The sequence below is a fragment of the Drosophila santomea genome, chromosome 3R (assembly GCF_016746245.2).
Source record: "Drosophila santomea strain STO CAGO 1482 chromosome 3R, Prin_Dsan_1.1, whole genome shotgun sequence".
NCBI classification, from domain to species: Eukaryota; Metazoa; Arthropoda; class Insecta; order Diptera; family Drosophilidae; genus Drosophila; species Drosophila santomea.
In genome coordinates this window covers 6,653,894-6,674,633 of record NC_053019.2, presented here as the reverse complement: position 1 = coordinate 6,674,633, position 20,740 = coordinate 6,653,894, and the positions used below count along the sequence as shown (strand labels likewise).

Below are 20,740 nucleotides of genomic sequence, written 5' to 3'. Positions count from 1 at the left end.
TGCAAAATTAAAGCATGTTGGTTTCCAAGAAACACACAAAGCTCTGGAATATTATTTTTCTCCTCAGGGATCCGGCAAGTTGGAAAATGTATAATTTTCGCATTTGCTTTGTTATGGCGTAGCCCAGTTTTAGCTAATTCCGAGGCACCCAGCAGGCTAAAGTCTCTCCCTGCCCTTGATCTTTGTAGGAGAAAAGTATGTCATTTACCAGAGATGAACCAAATATCTCAAATAAAACGTCCGTGAGTCTTAAAAACATTGAATTTCCTCAAGGAGTTCCCCTTTTTAGCCTTAAAAACGTTGATATTTACTGCACTTTGACTTGCGTATGGCTTTTGCAAAATTTAGATTTACTTACATACCTAATAAAGTAAATATAAGTAAAAGTGATAAATATTCAATGGCTTTAAGAATCGTTAAAGCAAAACTGCAAACTTATTTTTAAATTCGACTAAAAAAAGGAGAGCGGATGCAGGATTTGAAACTTCACAACTGAGTCAAATGACCAAAGGGAGGTTGTTAATATTACAAAAGTTATTTTAAAAGTTCTCCCTCTCATTTTGTGTCGTAATGTAAAAACGGCCAGTTTGTATTTCCATCTCTTTTTCTAAATAAGGCAGAGAAATAAGAATTTTCACGGCGAGTCTGGTAGAGAAAGCCAACCGGTTTTAAAGTCCTCCTCTGAGGGATAACGCGGCGTATGCGTAATTTGGCGTTCCCTTCTGCTCCTCCTTCATGAGGCTCCTTGTCATGAATATTTGGCCGCCACTTCGGTGTATCGCGAAATGAGTTTTCTCATATGTCGGCTCAAGTGGAAGCGGCACTGTGGTGCGTAAAAATTCATAAAGCAAGTTAGAGTTTGCCATTTAAAGTACAGAAAATAAAAAAAGAACTTCATAAAAAACCATGAGCGTTTTGATGGACGCGATATATACTCAAGTTCCTTGACTATCAGATACCCGTCACTTACCTAGTTTGAACGCGAACGAGAAAGTTCAATAGTTATTGTCAAAAAAAACAAGAGAGAACGCTATAGTCGAGTTCCCCGACTGATATGATATCCGTTACTCAGCTAGTGGAAGTGCGAAGGAGAGTCTTCAACACTGACAGTTTTTGGCGGTTTGTGGGCGTTAGAGTGGGCGTGGCAAAAAGTTTTTTGGCAATTCGATAGAAATATACAAGACTAATACAAAAATGAAAAAATATCTAAACATTTTTCAAAAGTGTCGGCGTGGCAGCTTCGGGCGGTTTGTGGGCGTTAGAGGGGGCGTGGCAAAAAGTGTTTTGGCAAACAATAGCAATTTACAAGACTAATACAAAAATGAAAAAATATCTAAACATTTTTCAAAAGGTTGGGCGTGGCAGTTTTGGGCGGTTTGTGGGCGTTAGAGTGGGCGTGGCAACATGAATCGACAAACTTGCGCTGCGTCTATGTCTCTGGAGTCTGTATGCCTAATTTAAACTTTCTAGCTTTTGTAGTTCCTGAGATCTCAGCGTTCATACGGACGGACAGACAGACGGACGGACAGACGGACAGACGGACATGGTCATATCGACTCGGCTATTGGTCCTGATCAAGAATATATATACTTTATATGGTCGGAAACGGTTCCTTCTGCCTGTTACATACTTTTCAACGAATCTAGTATACCCTTTTACTCTACGAGTAACGGGTATAAAAATAGTAAACTGAAAACTAAATCAAAACATTTTTAAAGTGTGGGCGTGGGGGTTGTGGTTGGCTTGTGTGTCTTAAGGTAGGCGTGGCCAATTTTTTTTTAACATATCAATAGAAATTGGAGAAACAAATAGAAATATGTATAAATTTCCAAACATTTTTCAAAAGTGTTATTCTGGCAGTTTTTGGCAAGACAATGGCCAACTGCTAACGGCTAAGCTGGAAAATTTGTACTTACTGACTTCATTAGAAAACATCATCTATGTTGCTGAGAACTATCAAATTAAAGCAATTCGCTAAAGTATACAATACAGTTTGTTTTGATTTTTCCGAGAGCGGAACTGTGTAGATTCGCTTCACTTATCAAAGCTTCCAAGCTTGATTGACCATTGCTTTGCACATCAAGGGTCATAGATGTGCTTATCGATTGTTAGAAAATATTTAAAAAAAATGCATTATTCCTTGTTGGACTATTTCTTTGGAAGCAGGAGGCCAAAAGGACCTGACGAGAGGGTCCTGCATGTACAATGGCCAGCGCCATCGGCTTCTGCTATTTTATACTGGTTTGTCCCAGTTATTCGGTTCCATTTTTTTTTTGCAAGTTGAAACCTGTGATGGAACAGTAAAAACCGCAATCTAACACCGCGAACGGGTCAACAAAGCAGTAGTCTGGCAACCAGAATTGTGCAGATTGGGTTTCTCCGCTGTTTGGTGGACGCCCAGAGGTGTCGGTGGGTTACAAAGGCACTCACATCGACATTGCAATGCATTGACACTCACATTGAATGAAATTTGAAATGGAAATCAAGAGTGATAATTGGAGCTAAGCTCAAATATCCTGCACATAAGCTTGTTTAACGGCGGTGATGTAATTGTTCTCAATGATTTCTGTAGGTGAACTGTGATCTTAAAAAACTTTTCGCTTAATTTAAAGTGGAAATATTCAGAAACCAAAGCGGACTTACTTAAATTTGCTTTTTTTAAAGAGATAAACAAATACAAGTGCAGCGAAAAGGTCAGAGATAATAAAACTTCTGGAAAAACTAATTAAGTCCCCGTCCAAACTGAATTAAAACCAGAATTAACAATGAAATACCCAAATGCCGCTGACAAAAGTTACACTTCAGTTTCCAGAACCGAACCGCTGGCCCGGATTTACTCTTAAAAGCACATCCATGTTCCAAACGTCAAGACGAGAAACCCCCAACCTCCATCGCCACCCACACCGAATGGCACGTGCATTGGGAATCAGTTAACCTTGCACATCCTACTAATTGAAAACAGGAAGAGCCCCAAACCCAATAGCCTGGCCAGCAAGGAGTGCTAGGATGGATGGCAATAATGACTTTGCGGTTGCGGTTACACATTAATTGCAACATGGAGTATGCAAACGGCACGGGTCTGATCCTTTTGATTGAATATTCAGGTCCGACGAGAACCAGTACGAAATGAATGCGTTTGAAATGCAATTATTGAGGCTCGTTTTTTTGGGTAGTCATGGTCTATCCCTTAATGCCTGGTCTTGTCTATCCTATGGCAAGTGTTTTTACCACACAGATTGTGCGGCTTATGCCATAGACGCCACTACCCCCACTTGTGGTGTAGTGGTGTAGTGCACAGTTCAGAGGTCGTTTCAGCCGATGACATTGGCATGTCAACTGGCCATTGTCAGTGTCCTCCAACAAAGTCATCTGCACTTGCATAACCCGGCTGACAGGACGTTCGTCGTGGTATGCTTGATTTATTGTACTCATTCCGCACCTTTTGGGTGCAGTGAGTTAATTAGAGAAACTTATTACGCTCTGGCATTGGAATTAATGGTAAAAAACAAAGTCATAACTTCACCTTGCATGGACCCTTCGCTAAGTCAATAAAAAGGGGAAACTGTAAGAAGCAAAGATAAAATATTTCAGAAGGACATGTTTCCAATAAATTAGGCAAGGCTTCCAAACAACAGAGCGTTGGAATCAAAATCGGTTACCGCTGAGGTAACTTTGAAGGTTGGTTATATTCGTTTTATGGAAGGGTGTGTGGTCGCTGGGTGGCTATGGGTGGTCTATGGACGAGCCACTTGAACGAGCTTATACGGCGGCTTGTCCTACTTACGAGCTTGGCACATGACCTCAAGCCTTTGCCTGGTCCATCTGTCCGCGCATTATTATAAGCATGAGCAGCATTAGCATATTAATGAGCCCGCCATTTGATTACACAGCTAATTAGCAGACAGCAGTTTGAATCCTTGTTCCAGCTCCAATGTGTGGTTATTAGGGCAAATTACTTTGCCAACAAATAATTAACCATAATAAACAAGGTTTTTGTAAATTTTTCCGTCTATGCTTCTATATTCCTCGTAAATTGCATAATCATGTAACGGGTGTTTTTTTTAGAGGTATAGAACTTTAAGTTGGCATTACTGTTCAAGATGGCGACCGATTTAACAGCTGTCAAGTGATTTATTCTCAGTTTGGTTTGGCAATTCGTCATGCGTGCTTACAAAATCCAACTCGTGCAAGAATTGAAACCAAACGATCATCAAGCAAGGCGTAGATTCGTCGAATGGGCCCAAAACGAGATTGCTGTTGTTCCCGATTTTTCATAAGCCTCCAAGATCTTGTGATTTAACACCGCTAGACTACTTTTTGTGGGGCTATGTAAAGTCATTGGTCTATGCGGATAAGCCACAAACGCTAAACCATTTGGAAGACAACATTCGCCGTGTTATTGCCGATATACGGCCAAATATGTTGGAAAAAGTCATTGCAAATTGGACGTCCAGATTGGACTACATCCGAGCCAGCCGTGGCGGTCATATGCCAGAAATCATATTTAAAATGTAATGCCACAAGATTATCTTTCATGTCAATAAAATTCATGTCAATCGAATAATCCATCGTTGTTTTATTGCAATTTAAAGTTCTATACCTCTAAAAAAAACACCCTATACTACATAGATTCGTCTCACTTAGGATGAAATAGTATATTATATACAATTCAAATGAAGTATTCTACTTTTCGTATTTTATATTTCCTATATTTCCTAAATTTCCCATTTAAGCGATTGCAAAATGGTAATTACAGAATGTATTTTTTGATGAGTATTTAATTATACCCGTTACTCGTAGAGTAAAAGGGTATACTAGATTCGTTGAAAAGTATGTAACAGGCAGAAGGAACCGTTTCCGACCATATAAAGTATATATATTCTTGATCAGGATCAATAGTCGAGTCGATCTGGCCATGTCCGTCTGTCCGTCTGTCTGTCTGTCCGTCCGTATGAACGCTGAGATCTCAGGAACTACAAAAGCTAGAAAGTTGAGATTAGGCATACAGACTCCAGAGACATAGACGCAGCGCAAGTTTGTCGATTCATGTTGCCACGCCCACTCTAACGCCCACAAACCGCCCAAAACTGCCACGCCCACACTTTTGAAAAATGTTTTGATATTTTTTCATTTTTGTATTGGTCTTGTAAATTTCTATCGATTTGCAAAAAAACTTTTTGCCACGCCCACTCTAACGCCCACAAACCGCCAAAAACTGTCAGTGCTAAAGACCTCCTTCGCACTTTCACTAGCTGAGTAACGGGTATCAGATAGTCGGGGAACTCGACTATAGCGTTCTCTCGTGTTTTATTATGGAGACGAGTACACTTTTCTTACCATATCCCTTTTACCCAGGACACATTGCATTAAATATTCATCTATGAATTTTCTTTATTATCCGCAGATTATCACACCCACTCGTTCGCTGGTGCTCTGCGCAGAGTCCCGCCGCGAAATGGAGGATTGGCTGGGCAGCCTAAAAACGGCGACGGCGCCGCAGAGGCCACGTGGTGACAGCTTTCTTATCGAGCAGCACGACATCCTGTCCAACCACCACCACTGGTACGCCACCTCCCACGCCCGCCCCACCTACTGCAACGTGTGCAGGGATGCCCTTTCCGGGGTCACCTCCCACGGACTGAGCTGCGAGGTGTGCAAGTGCAAGGTGCACAAGCGGTGTGCGGCCAAGTCGATAGCCAACTGCAAGTGGACAACGCTAGCTAGTGTGGGCAAGGACATCATCGAGCAGGCGGATGGCATCATAATGCCGCATCAGTGGATGGAGGGCAACCTGCCGGTGTCCTCCATGTGTGCCGTCTGCAAAAAGACCTGCGGATCCGTGCTGAGACTCCAGGATTGGCGGTGCTTGTGGTGTCGGGCCACCGTCCATGTGGCTTGCCGTCCCCAGATGGCTGTGGCCTGTCCAATCGGACCTGCCAAGTTGTCTGTGGTTCCCCCAACCAGCGTGCACTCCATTAGCACCGATGACGCCTGGGATGTGGCCAGTCCCAAGGGCAACTTCTCGCCACTGCTGGTCTTCGTGAACTCCAAGTCTGGGGACAATCAAGGAGTGAAGTTCCTGCGGCGCTTCAAGCAGCTACTAAATCCTGCACAAGTCTTTGATCTAATCTCTACGGGGCCGAGCCTGGGATTGCGGCTCTTTCGGCACTTCGAGATGTTCCGTATCCTGGTCTGCTCCGGTGACGGATCAGTGGGCTGGGTTCTTAGCGAGATCGATCGCTTCAACATGCATGTAAGTTTTGATATATGTACATAATTATTCACAGCTTTTCCCATCCGATCGTATTAGTAAAGATACTTCTTACCGATACATTAATCACATTAATACATTACATTTACCAATTTAACATTTTATAATGTATTTATAAAATATGTGTTTTTTTTATCTCTAAATGAACAGAAACAATGTCAGGTGGCCGTGATGCCGTTGGGGACGGGCAACGATCTTGCCAGAGTTTTGGGTTGGGGCTCTAGCTGTGACGACGACACCCACCTGCCGCAGATTCTAGAGCGCTACGAGTCAGCCAGCACCAAAATGCTGGATCGCTGGAGCATCATGGTATTCGAAAAGGCTATTCCCGTACCCAAAACACCCAAGATGTCCATCAGCACTGAGCAAGAAGCGATGCTCACTGGTATGGTGACATCGGCCAACCACCACCTGCGTTTCATAGTGGAAACCAGTGACACCCAGACCCTAATCAGCTCCACGCGGAATCTTTGCGATACCGTTGACGACCTGGTATGCCGCATCTCGGAACACCACAAGGATGACGAACAGCTGGCCGTTAAGTGTGAAATCCTCAGGCAGAAACTAAACATGCTGCTGGATGCTCTGCAGGAGGAGGAAATGGGTGCCCACAGTGGCGACGATTTGATAGCCACCATAAGGAGTCTTATTGCGAGAAGTATTCCGGTGACACCAGGATCCAGCGCCTATCTGCTGTGAGTAACTCTCGTCTTTCTACTACTTTTTTAACTCTCTATTCAAAAAATTAAATACTAAGTAATGGCAAATTATTATCTAAAACCTCTCACTACCAGCAACCCAAACATATCAATCGAAAAGACGGAAAAGGATCAAATTAATACAAAGGAGCGCAGAAATAGTCGGTCACTTCGCTCTAGCGAGAAAGAGGCTCTCCAGTGCCGTGCCAATAGCGTCAAGCGGGCCATCTACAATGTAGTGGAGCACTCGGAACCGGGACGTCCTAAACGCTACCAGCGAAAGTTGTCGATCACACCGTTTGAGGCTCTTAAGCTACCTACAACCGCATCCGGAGAATCATCGCCCTGCACCTCCCCTTTACCGATAATACCACCCATAAACATTATCTCTCCCACCATGGAAACCTCACGACTCACCTGCATTTCCCCTCTGCCTGATACCCGACGAGATTCCGTGGATGAGAACTTCTTTAACAGCATCAATTTGCCGGCTCCGCGGCAATTTGCGGATAGTCGTAGGAGCTCCGGTGTGGAAGTGATCCAGGAGATCGAGGAGGGTGCCAATGGGGAGACCATGTACCGAAGATGTCGCATGTCCCTGACCGGTGGAGCTAATATCGATGATGCCGGTAATCGTTTGTCACCCTGCAGTGATGGCGGTGAAAATACGCCCACCGAGCGCAAAGTGGACTTCCTGAGGGTTCCGATCCACACTGGGGAACCGATCGTGGACCCCTTATGCGATTACCGTCCTCACGAGGTTTTCGAGCGTACTTACTACATGACCCGAGAAATGGACAAAGACAAGGAAAAGGACAAGGAGAATGACAAAACCGTGGAGATCGACAAGGAAAAGGATAATTGTGTGGCGAAGGAGGACAGCATACCTGCCGAGAGGCTGGTTCACACATGCAACCTTCAGGTACCCGGCGTTGCCGTTACCCCAAACACCCAAAATGTTTACTCAAGCGCCAGCATTACAATCATTGATACCGATGCACAAACCACTACCGTACGTGTCTCATTGTCGAAAAGTTCCATCCGCACCATGACGCCAACCTTGTTTTAATCCTTACAGGAGCAATCCTCTTCCGATGATCTTGGTGGTGAAGCTAGCGATATTCTGTCTGCTATTAGCAATGAGGAGTGCAGCGTGGCTTCTGAAATATTTGACAAGCAAGACGCAGGTCAAACAGTGGGTGATATTATTCAGGTGAGAATAGTTATAATTTGTTAAAATTTTATTGAGACCACTTAGACCACTACTTTATCTGTTTAATTTTTGTACTTTCTCTTTAATCCAGAATATGGATGCAAGCAACTTCACACACATCGACTCCCCAGAGACGAGCGATGAAACAGAGGCCATGCCTGGCGAGAGCATAATGGACGACATAAGCTCGGTACTGGGTCACGATATAACCTATGCCCTACAAGACAACACACTTACCGACGACACAACTACTCTCTGCTCGGAGCATGCGGGGCCACCGAAACCTCCACGCAAAAAGTCATTGAGCGCCTTAAGCCGCACCCAGGCCCATCCGCGCCGTCGCAACTCCTCTCCACCGAGAATTGCGCGATTGGCGCGAATGGACAGCGATGACAATCCCCAGCAATTCGGATTTGAGAATATCGTTTTCGAGATAGACAATAGGTGTGACGACCAGAAGATGCGGGAGCCACCGCGTTACTGCAGTCTGGCGCAGTTCGTGGAAGGTAACGATATAGCGCGTCAAAGCTTCAAGGTAGGTATAGCCGATCAAGTTTGATTAGCTGTATGTTTAGATTGTGAATAGCGAGTGTATCTAGAGTTGTTCTGTATGGTTGTCTGTATGGCAGTGATGAGATATGGCCACTTATGGTAAACTCTTTGTTGCTCTACGTTTGCTTCTTTCTTAAACTTTTCTTTTTCGGCTGTTGAATCGAATTAACCAACATCTAACAACATCTAAATATTAACCCGTCCAAAATCGAACTAACTAAACTAACGAAACCAAACCCAACCAAACCGAACTTAAACCAAAACCAATCCTACAATGTACGAAACCATCGACTACTTAATATAATCCTGCTCCCGATGAAGCGTCCCAAAAAGCGCATCTCACTGAAAAAACCCAAACCCACTACAACCACTGAAATCGTATCTCAACAGCAGCTTATGATAGAACAACAACAACGAGACGGAGACAACGATACCGAATATCCAGAACAGCAGCAAACTCCAACGAATAAAGGGCCCAATTTACTGGCCACCACCAGCGAGGACGAGCTGTCCGCGCAGACGGCCATCAAAATAGAAATACACGACATTGATGCCACAGTGCGCAACATCAACAGCAGCATGAAGCCCAATACGATCTTGACCACGTCGACATCGCCCACGAAGAAATCGGGCCATGGACAAGATGTAAAGCGCATTACTTTTGATGAGTCGTGTAAGAAAGAATCCTTTGATGATGTAAATCCCAACTATCCACAGATAAGTGTTGTTGTGAGGCCGCCGACGCCGTTGCGCGGCGACTCCATCAAGCCCACGGCATCGCTCATGCCGGTCTCCTCCGGCGGAGCCATGGCCGTGTCCATGAACTGCTCCGGCATGCTGGGGGTGCGAGCTATGAACGCCTCTGAGATCAGGCGCCACTCGAGCCACGCCCCCGGTCTGGCTGTCCGCGAGTTCGACAAGGACAAGGACCGCCGGCACTCCGGCTTCAATCCCAACCAGCTGACCCTCGATCCGGAGCACGCCCGATTCCTCAGCAGCTCGCCGGCAGCTAGCCGCAGGATCAGCTGCGGCAGCCTCTTCAAGGTGAGTCCACGAGCAAAGCACCTCCTCCTCAGCGTCTCTACAACCAGTTCCCCATACTGCACGCCTTTAACAAAAGTGGCACAACATATTTTATTCAAACGTTTTACAATAATTGAAAAACAACCACGATTAAGAAAACATTTTTAAAATAGTTCAACGACATTTCTTGTTGGCCACTTGTAAAAGTGCGGACTTAGGTAGTAATGTTGTAGATATCTCCTTCAGAAATTGAACTTAAATACTTTGACATAAACTAAAACTAAGCAACAAAATAGTATCAATATCTAGATCGATAGTTTTAAAGGTAATATTTTAGGTTATAAAGGTTATATTTAAATCATCCAATATACAAATCGAGTTGTGCCACTTTAGTTGAGTGCGTGCCACATGTTCGATCCAAATAGGCTTCGCATCGTCGGCAATTGCGAAGTACTTGAGTTTTGATTGTGTCAGTCGAGCAATTGGTGTCAAGTGCAATTGCAAGTGCAGAAGGCAGCTATCATACAGCCACACACTAACAACAGCGACTGTGGGTAATGGTTCGATCAAGTGATTCCCAGTCATCCACCTACACCCACGGAGTTTAAAAAAGTAATCTGGATTCAGTTCCAGGTATTCACATACTTTTAGCTTAGCAGCTTATATAGGGTGTTTTTTTTAGAGGTATAGAACTTTAAATTGCAATAAAACAACGATGGATTATTCGATTGACATGAATTTTATTGACATGAAAGATAATCTTGTGGCATTACATTTTAAATATGATTTCTGGCATATGACCGCCACGGCTGGCTCGGATGTAGTCCAATCTGGACGTCCAATTTGCAATGACTTTTTCCAACATTTGGCCGTATATCGGCAATAACACGGCGAATGTTGTCTTCCAAATGGTTTAGCGTTTGTGGCTTATCCGCATAGACCAATGACTTTACATAGCCCCACAAAAAGTAGTCTAGCGGTGTTAAATCACAAGATCTTGGAGGCTTATGAAAAATCGGGAACAACAGCAATCTCGTTTTGGGCCCATTCGACGAATCTACGCCTTGCTTGATGATCGTTTGGTTTCAATTCTTGCACGAGTTGGATTTTGTAAGCACGCATGACGAATTGCCAAACCAAACTGAGAATAAATCACTTGACAGCTGTTAAATCGGTCGCCATCTTGAACAGTAATGCCAACTTAAAGTTCTATACCTCTAAAAAAAACACCCGTTACAATATTTATTTATTAGGAAGCATTTCGTGCGAGTTTAAGCAGAGAGTTCATTAGAAGTGAGAACCGTGTGTCTTCTTAATATTAGGAATTTGTTCTAGTTTAATAAAATATTCGCTATTTTATTTATTAGATGATTCGGGATTTATGTTCGTTCAAACTTAAAAATATATAATATGGCAAGGAGTTTATGCAAAGACCGTACAAAGTGTTTCCACTTTATGAAGTTACTTTAGTTCAAATAGACAGTTTACAATATATTAAACCACAACAGAATAATACCAAGTAAAACATCCATGTTCTATATGATTTACATAATCACAAAAACAATTGGTACGTATTTCAAAATTCATTACTCTTTATGAGCTTTTGATTTAGATATTCCTAACCAAAACCTGAACTCCATACCACAACGACAATCCAAACATCTAATCTAAACATGTAATTAATTATAATTAACAACACACTGTAAATGGAAAATATTGCAAATTAAACACGATTTTTAAAAGCAGTCATTATAAATGCATTTTCTTAGAAGAAAAACAAAAAGATCGCCACCAAGCGCAGCTACGGATTGTTCAGCGTTCGGTTCTTTGTGGTGGCCGAGCCAGATTTTCGCCTGGCCACCCTGGCGCTGATCAGGCCGCTGATTCCTCTGGTAAGCCAGTCCGGAAATCCGGGCGCGGTCCCAGGTTCTCGGGCTCCGGACCCTCCCCACTCCCTCTGTTCTGATCCCAAACCAGTTTCTGCGTTCTTCGTTCGTTCGTTGTGTAAGCTTCCCAGCAAGTCCCAATATCTGGATCCACCAACATATCGAGTAATAGCTTCGGGCTCACCGAAGTAAACCTATGGCATATAATAGCTTAACTTCTTCATTTAATTTAAAATAAATTTGTAAAAAGTTTTGTCACTGTCCGTGTAAAAATTCGAATTTTTATTTATTGCCAACAAACTAGCTTGAAAATACCCAAGTTTTTGATTAAGCCAATTTTGTCATGGGTCTCAAACAGTCCTTGAATTTGAAAATCCCTCTGTAAAAAACGTCTTTTTAAAAGTGGCAGTTGCAGATCCTCAGCACATGCGTCAGTTCGCTTTTGAGTAGTGTTGAAAAGTAACCAATAACTTAAAAACTATCCTAGCCAAATAAATAACGAAAACAACAAACACGTAGCCTCTGCTTAAAACCCTACAATCTATGATTTCCATTCTTTGGTTTGCTTACGTAGTGTGCTGTCTTTTATGCTCTGTCTCCCTCCGAATCTTACTCCGTATTTCTCTCCCTCTCTCTCTTTCGCTCTGTCCCTCGAAAAGTACTTACCAACCCTGCGCCGTATTTGCAAGCCACCCAACACTGGCACACTCACCCACACCGGTCACACTCAATCACATTCACATGTTTCTTTGTATCGTAGTTAGTGCTGACTTTCCGGTTGCTCTTTGACACGTACTTGACTTTTCCGGACTTTGCGTTTTCGCGACTTATCGAAGCCTCTCTCTTGCAGCCGAACGAAGCACTTCCCAATCTCCAGACTCTAAAGGGGTCCAAGTCGAGCTTGTTTATGGGGTCAACTTTATTCGGTTTCGATCATTTGGCTTCAGCGGAAAAGGACAGGGACGAAAAGGGCGGCAAAGACAAGGATAAGACGCCCACCGAGGAGACCAACCGCAAGTTACCCATCATCAATCCTCTAGTGCGGCTGCCCAACTGGCCAAGTACGGACCATGATAGGCTTTTACAATACCTTCGTACTTAATCATTTTATTAACTCACGAATTTTTTCCTACAGATCTTGCCAATGGCGGTGGCTTTATATCCAAATGTCTTTTGGCCAATGCCGACACCCTCTGCGCCGCCGTTAGTCCCCTAATGGACCCAGATGAGACACTGCTAGCCGGTTACCACGAGAAGTGCGTGATGAACAACTATTTTGGCATCGGCATTGATGCCAAGATCTCGCTGGACTTCCACAACAAGCGTGAGGAGCACCCCGAAAAGTGCAGATCCCGAGCACGGAACTACATGTGGTACGGTGTCCTGGGATCCAAGCAGCTCCTGCAGAAGACCTGCAAGAACCTAGAGCAGCGAGTGCAACTAGAGTGCGATGGTCAAAGAATTCCACTGCCGGAACTGCAGGGAATTGTGATCCTGAACATACCTAGCTTCATGGGCGGAACCAATTTCTGGGGTAGTAGCAAGAAAGATGACATATTCCTGCCGCCCAGCTTTGATGATCGGGTCCTAGAAGTGGTGGCCGTCTTCGGATCGGTGCAGATGGCAGCCTCGCGGCTGATTAATCTACAACATCATCGGATCGCCCAGTGCCAAAGCGTGCAGATCAATATCCTGGGAGACGAAGAGATACCCATACAGGTAGACGGAGAAGCCTGGCTTCAGCCGCCTGGAATGATTCGCATTCTGCACAAGAACCGAGTGCAGATGCTGTGTAGGAACAGAAGCTTGGAGCTCTCGCTGAAAAGCTGGCAGGAGAAACAGCGCCAGCACAGCATTTCCATCCAGAGGGATGCATCTTCTACAGCTTCAGAGCATGCCAACTCGACGGACGAGGTAATCTCCGAACGCGAATGCTACGTACTTCTCAACTTCATCGAAGCCGTTAGCTCGTTGGTAAAGTGGGTCAAGTTCCTGATTATCTCGCATCCGGCACTGCAACACGACCTATACGAGGTGGCCTGCCGGGCCAGCGAAGCCCTGGAATCGATCCATCCGCAGGGCAAACTACTCGAAGGTCCTTCGTTGCGCACCAAGCTGGTGGAGGTCATCGACTCATCGCGGCAGCTTTACGACGATGCGTGCACCCTGCTGCGCGACCGAGGTCATAGTTTGATTCTCCGCGAGGATTTAGAAACGAAGCTCAGCGCGGCATTGGCCAACATGGAAATGGAGCTGAAGAAGTGCTCCGTACAGAAGTGCATTGACGGCAAGCTGCGGGCCTACTTTAATGTCCTGGCGCCCAATGAGGAGGTGAGTGGAAAAAAATTTCAAAGTTTTAAACCAGACCAGAAGGAAACCAAAAAGAAAGTTGTGTCGCTTTCCTCAGATACCAGTTACTTAAGTTACTGAAGCTAATTTAAAATTTCGTTGACATATACAAAGATAGAAATAGTAGTAGGAAAAGAAACATCTTTAAAAATTTTTGCGTTGTGTGGACGTCGACAAAATATTTTAGCTTATTGATAAAAATAATAATCTAAAAATATTGAACAAGAGAGATTGCTATAGTTGAGTTCCCCGACTAATAGATACCTCAGTTACTCAGCTAGTTTGGGGGCCTTACGGTGGGCCAAAATATGTTTGGCTTACTGATAAAAGCGGGCAAGATAAGTAATAATATGAAAGAAAAACATCAAATCAACATGACGTGTTCGGACGGTTTGTAACGGATATAAAAAAAGTTTGCTAACTGGTTAATTTGTATTACTTATTAATCGAGTACTAATTACTAAATGGTTTTGCTCTTCCGCAGTCCGATGGTCGCCGAAAGTCTCGACCTTTCTGGGTGAGATTGCGTTCCGGTTCGACCGCCGGTCAGCAGGCATTTAAGCCACCTTTGACCAACACCCGCGAGGCGGCCAGCAACTGGAGCGTCAACGAGGTTGTCACCTGGTTGGAAACGATGCAGCTGTCCGAGTACGTGGACAGCTTTTTGAAGAACGACATTCGCGGCAAGGAACTGCTAACTCTGGGCAGGCGTGATCTCAAGGATCTTGGCGTGGTTAAGGTGGGACATGTCAAGCGTATACTGCAGGCAATAAAGGATCTCAGTGAGAACTAGGCTTCCCTTGGGACTACTTAACGACTAGTACAAACAAACCAGTCTTCGAATCGCGCTCTTGGTGTTGAATATATAAAGTTGTACGCGATCACAGGAAAAGATATGTTATTATGAGACAAAAATGCATACAACAATCATTAATATATAGGCTAGCCTAGCTAAAATGCCGAATGATATGGAAATGAATTCAGCAATTACAAGTAAAATCATTCGGTAAACTGACGATTAAACTATCGATACACTTACATATATAGGCGTAGCTGATTTTCTCTCGGATAATTTATCTCAATATACCACTTTGGATTGGTATAGATATGTACATTTTTTAAGGCTCCCATCCACTTTAAATCGAGACAAAACGAAAAGCACATAAAATTGATTTATGTTTATCAAATACGTATGTCAAATGTAAGAACACTAGCAGATAAAACGAATTTAAGCGTAGTGGCACATACGAGAACATAAACGGTAACTGCAGTTAGATTTTAAGTGATTAACCTTCAACTTACGCTTATATTACCAATTTTGAGAACCCATTTAAGATCTATTCAAAACCGCAAATAACGGAATTACCCAGAGCGAAAACATGAAATCGATTCTAAATTTAAAAGCAATTTATATTTTACAAAAATAAAACAATACAAGTGCAGACCCAAGCTAATATAAAGGTTATATAAATTTTACTTATACATATACCTACAAAGAGACATTCGAAACTATATTTAGGTGTTCCCTCACTATTGTTAAATCGCAATGATGCTAACGTTATGTTAATGCAAATACGAGGCCAACTCTCGTCATTGCAGCAAAGAAAAGTCTGTTAAACGTGTCATTTTTGTGGTAACAAAAAAAATCTATCTTGTTTATTTAAATGAATTTAATTATTAAGTCCGTGACGATTTTCAAGATAAGTTTAGGTTAGAACCTTGGGGGTCTTGGTGCCGGGTGCTGGACCCCAACAAATTTATTTGGTACTATATACAAGCATATAGTAAATCTTAGCTAGCATTGGAACATGGAATTCTGGTGTTCGGAACCTTTTTGGAACCCCTTTTAATTGTTTACATATAAGCAAATCCTCGTGAAAACCAACCACTTTTATTCAAACGTTAAATGTTAGGAACGAAATTGTGCTAAATTTTTATATATGTCAACTTTTGATTTGATCAATTAAGTTATTCTTTACCTCCCTGTCTTAATACGAACATATTAATATAGCTGCATATGAGTAGGTTTAGCAGTCTACAGATTTGAAATGTCGCGTACATTTTGGCCCATCTTCAAATGTTTGCTCAAGTTGCCTCCAGCTGAGTGAGTTTTTGAAATGGCACAGCAGTAGATGAGTTTAATCTAAAACAAATCACTTGAGCCACGTCTATAAATTATATTTTTTGATATATAAGTATAATGAGCCCAGACCAACTCGATTGATTTGTTGTGATCCTATAACGAACTTGTTTTCAAATAGCACCAGTAGCAATCCTATGATTTCTGATTATTTTGACACATATTTGATAAGCTATATACGCTTATGTATTCTAGATTTAATATACAGGATAAGGAATTCGATAATTGAAAAACTTTTGCATAATAAAAACGATAAATACAATGTTAAAATTTGAAGACACATTTTTTCGAAAATTTTTCGACACATGTATTTTTGAGCAAACTTTAAAGAAATTAAAAGCAAAATTTAAAAAAATCCTAAGGTAATTAACAAATTAATAATTTATGTAACAAATATTAAACCGTGATCGGCAACTCTCATTCCCACGCTTATGTTATATTTTCCTCGGTTTCTACATCACCTCTAATCATTACCCCACATTAAACTTATGTTATTCTTTAAAAAAACTGTGATAACAGCTTTCTATATTCCTGTAAGAAAAACTACGAAAATCAGCAAAATAATAATGAACGCAATTCGTGAAGTGCAATGAATAATAAATCAACTGTAAAGTCTAATAAATAGTGTGTCTACAATCAGAAAATAGGTAATGCCTATGAAAACCATTTACAGCAATAAATGTTTTACAGTGTATCTTAATTATGTAATTTCAACTACCTTCTTCCCAAATCCTAGAAATAATAACAAGTGTAAAAACTGTCTGTGCGAAATATCCGAATACAACAACAAAATCGATAATACCGTTAAGTGAAAGCAAACCATGAAGCAAACAATATTTCCTATTAAATATAATACATCAATTATAATAGAAAACATTTTCTTGAAGAAAAACCTAATAGCAGCAATAAAAAGCAAAACAAAAGCAATGTCAATGCGTTTTATTTAAATTGGAGAAGGTAGATACGAACTTGTAAAATGCCCCTTTCCATATTAAAACATAGATTTTAAAACGTTTATATTCATTTTTCATTTATTCGATTCATTTAATGTTATAATCATTTTACCATCACTTGTTTTTCGGATTCTATTTTATTTTCCATTACTCCTCTATCATATGATTCGGCTTTTCTCAAGTATAATTATAATTATATCGTGTAATTAGCATCTCTATGAAGGCTATTTGGTGTGCCTTTTTATGACAATTCAGAAAAATTATCAATTGGGTTGTATAAGTACTGGTATTATTGCATTTCATTTGAGGCTTTTTAATTCATTAAAACTTTAGGCGCATTTGGGCGTGAAAGTCAATTTTTAAAATTTATATAATTGTTTGGTGATTTTTAATATTTTTCTTTGTGAAGAAACCGAAAATTAAAAGTATTTATTGGTTTGACTTTCGTATAAGTGTTTATAAAAATCGATTTTTTTTTCACTGCTGTTGAAGGAAAGCCGTTTAGTGCGCCTATTTTGGAATCGTTTTGGGGGTATACATTGTTTAGGTTTTGGTTTTTTGTCTCGTTAATAATTTTATTTCCTTTTGTAAACAAGCTAGAATTAATATCAAGTTCGTTCTTAAGTAGTTTCATATTAAAGTTGCCTAAAATTTGTTAAGTACGATATTTAAAACTAAATGAGTTCAAGAGTCTACCATTCAGTTGGGTTACCGTGTTTCTTTAATTGCAACTGGAAATATAGTATTTTGTGTATGTGAATGTGCATTTTCTGTTTCTTTCATTAATTTGTCCTTCTGTTAAGGTTTTTGAGATTGCCAGAGTTTAGTTAGTTTAGCTTCTTATTTATTTCTAACTAATGCATTTGATTGAATCGAATCGGTGACCATTTTTAGACTGAGCGTAATAAACATTTTGCGTTTTAGGGGCTCTTGACCATATGCATTGTGACTAATTGATAACCATAAGATTCAGTGATCAACTCATCGATTTGAATTAACAAACGGGTCCATTCATGAAAAACATATAAAAATACTCAACTGTTTAATAAATGCCATTAAAGTGGCGTTATTTTCTTCTTCATTTTTTTGTTTGGTTTATTTGAGTTTTATATTAAAATATATATAGGCAAGCAACAAGTAAGCTCAATACTGAAGTTAATCACATAACGTATGGGTAATGGAGTTTAACTTCAGTTTACACGATTTTGTATTTTATGTTTATTCCTAAGAAAGGTATAAATTCAAGCATTTCTCCTACGCAAAAGAAGTTTCTGCCAAACTGAGTTTGAATCGGTATTTGGTTTGTACTAAAACACTGTCAACACTGAGAGATTCAAAAAACTAGATCCAACCAAAAAATACTTGTTAAAATAACATGAACTTTCTCAAAGCTATTGACCTTCGGGAAGCATTTGTTTTAATTATTCAGCGCTAATTTTACTCAAAACATGATTAAATCGATTAGGTCTTTCCATTTTGTTTCCTTTTTCCTTTGTCAACTATTTTCACATTCACATAATAGTTATACGAGTATTAGAATTGTAGACAAGTCTGAAACTAGTTTCACAGCTTTTCAAAGCATAATCTCATTGTTTCGCATTTGTTGTGTAGTAATAGTATGTTTTGCTGGTGTTTTCTGTAGGGTGTTGCTATGTTTTAATCATCTCTTGTCTTAAATTTTTATTAGCCAAAGTATGTCTTAAATTATTCTTAACATCATGTTGTGGTTTTTGGTATTTTTCCCTTTGTAGTTCATGTGCAAAATCTATTTTCAACTTTTTTGTATTTGACGGATCAGCAGTTTAGCTTAGATCACCTTATGCATTACCCAAATATACGGTTGCTCATTTAATGAAAGCTACAAAAATGTGAGTACATCTCTTGTCGAATGGACTCACTTTTTGGACGGGTCTTTGCGGTGATGTTTGTCCCATTTGAATATTTTTTATGACTGGATGATATCGAAATATTGCAAAGTTCTCTGGGTGTATTTCAAAGTATAGAACATTGGTTTGAGTTCGGTTTCGTCTTCGGTTTGGGTTGAGGCAGTGAAAGTGTCTTACATAAATAAATTTTAATGTAATGCTCGTGTCGTTAGATGACATTTGGCCTGATTAGATTTGCTTGCAGCAGCTTAACTAGGAAACCAAAAGCGAATTTAGCTTCAAATTCAAGCCAGGTTCTTGCGGGACTCCCTTAATGTTTTGATTTCACTACGACACGTTTATCCAAAATTACAATATAATAGAAAAAAGGATAACACCATTGATTTTCGGATTGACTAACAATATCATACATACAAAAAATACTAAGGTACTTTATCGAATGTAACGGTTCAAAATAAGAACTGATTTTATATGTAACATTCAATTTGAAAGGTGCGAATAATAATGGAACTCAAACATTAAGGGATAAACCCAATTGATTTAATTAATGGACACATACAGTAAATTAATGTAAATGGAGAGCTGTGTTGCAGTGTAATCAGGCTCTTAGATAGGATAGATGGTGTACATGATTAGGTATTGCATAACATCTATTACGTATTATAATTGCTTTCAGGGGCCAATTAACTGCCCGGGGAATACATTTTGCACTTGAAAAGCACTGAGTGCCTGATCTGGGATCCAGGATCTCGGTTTTTGGAGCTGGGATCTAGACGCTCTCCTCCTTGTTGCTGCTGCTGTTGCCCCAGAATCGATCAAATCGGTCGCGAGCCTTCTCCAGGACCTCGGCGGCAGCTGTCCTGGCAGTAGAGGCTGTGCCCGTCGACGAGGAGGACGACATCGCCGGATCCGGCTGCTGAAGCGGCTGATCTTGGGCGACTGTGCAGCGCACCGCCCCGCCCGGCTGGCCGGTGGGTGTGGCATGGGGCGTAAGCGTTTTGCCGTAGATCGCGGCGCTGGTGCTTGGACTGCAGGACTTCCAGGCTGGCGGGATGGCAGTGGTCGAAAGGGTGGGGGGAGGGGGAGATAGTTTTGGAAATAGTGTTCGTTATGTTACGCAAGGATCTACGGTTTCGGGTACGCTATGTGATTGCATTGGCTTGCACAATTGCTTTGGGCTTGATACAGAAAGAGGGGAACTTTGCTTTATATTTACGCTTATCAAGATTGGCTTAATTTGCTGGTGTGGTTTTTTGGTTTTCGTTTGGGTTTTGGATTTGGAGAAGTTGGAGCTTGGCTAACGATGATTCGATTTTGGATTTTTGATGATGTTTGTGAATAGCGATACATACATATACATATACAGATACACATATTTAAATACGAGTTAATATATAAATATTTGTAAAAGCGATTTGACTTTTTTTGGTTTTTCTGGATTGGTTTGGGTTGTCGACTTCGTTTGGTTTTGCTGATGCTTTTGGTATGGAAGTTTTGCGTTTTTATTGAAGCGTGCTTAATGGCTTACCGTCCATCTTAGCCTGTTCGGTTAGTTGTGGCGGAGCCGATTGTGGTGGCGGTGGGGGCTTCTCCACCGGTGTCGAGGCTTTAATCTCGCTCTGAGGTCGGCTGTAGTTCTCCCCTACGGAAATGAAAGTACTCAGTTAGCTGCAGCCCATATATACCAAGGCAGTGATATATTTTGTAGGCAGAAATCAGAATCAGGCAGAAATTATTATCCAATCCTCTGCTCTACAGAGTGGTTTACC

General features: G+C 41.3%; 2 protein-coding genes across 18 annotated transcripts in view; one reads left to right on the top strand and one right to left on the bottom strand.

The window, feature by feature from the left end:
- LOC120452160 (diacylglycerol kinase eta) overlaps positions 1-17,050 on the top strand; it is a 43,243-nt gene extending 26,193 nt beyond the window's left edge. For 2 of the 8 annotated variants that reach the window (XM_039636257.2, XM_039636263.2), the window contains 9 exons: positions 5,405-6,253; positions 6,422-6,966; positions 7,066-7,981; positions 8,048-8,182; positions 8,274-8,717; positions 9,056-9,778; positions 12,494-12,704; positions 12,779-13,974; positions 14,477-17,050. In XM_039636257.2, coding sequence (XP_039492191.1) covers positions 5,405-6,253; positions 6,422-6,966; positions 7,066-7,981; positions 8,048-8,182; positions 8,274-8,717; positions 9,056-9,778; positions 12,494-12,704; positions 12,779-13,974; positions 14,477-14,785 — 5,328 coding nt within the window. In that variant the 3' untranslated portion in view covers positions 14,786-17,050. Of the gene's footprint in view, positions 1-5,404; positions 6,254-6,421; positions 6,967-7,065; positions 7,982-8,047; positions 8,183-8,273; positions 8,718-9,055; positions 9,779-11,526; positions 11,650-12,493; positions 12,705-12,778; positions 13,975-14,476 lie in introns of all 8 variants that reach the window. The other 6 variants (XM_039636264.2, XM_039636262.2, XM_039636260.2 and 3 more) reach the window with 6 other exon arrangements.
- A 101-nt stretch (positions 17,051-17,151) lies between these two features.
- Positions 17,152-20,740, bottom strand: part of LOC120450757 (ataxin-2 homolog) — a 31,868-nt gene continuing 28,279 nt past the window's right edge. For 3 of the 10 annotated variants that reach the window (XM_039633885.2, XM_039633886.2, XM_039633888.2), the window contains exons 15-16: positions 20,500-20,613; positions 17,152-20,015 (exon numbers count right to left, since the gene is read on the bottom strand). In XM_039633885.2, the coding sequence (XP_039489819.1) occupies positions 19,741-20,015; positions 20,500-20,613 (389 nt within the window). In that variant the 3' untranslated portion in view covers positions 17,152-19,740. Of the gene's footprint in view, positions 20,614-20,740 lie in introns of all 10 variants that reach the window. The other 7 variants (XM_039633890.2, XM_039633891.2, XM_039633892.2 and 4 more) reach the window with 3 other exon arrangements.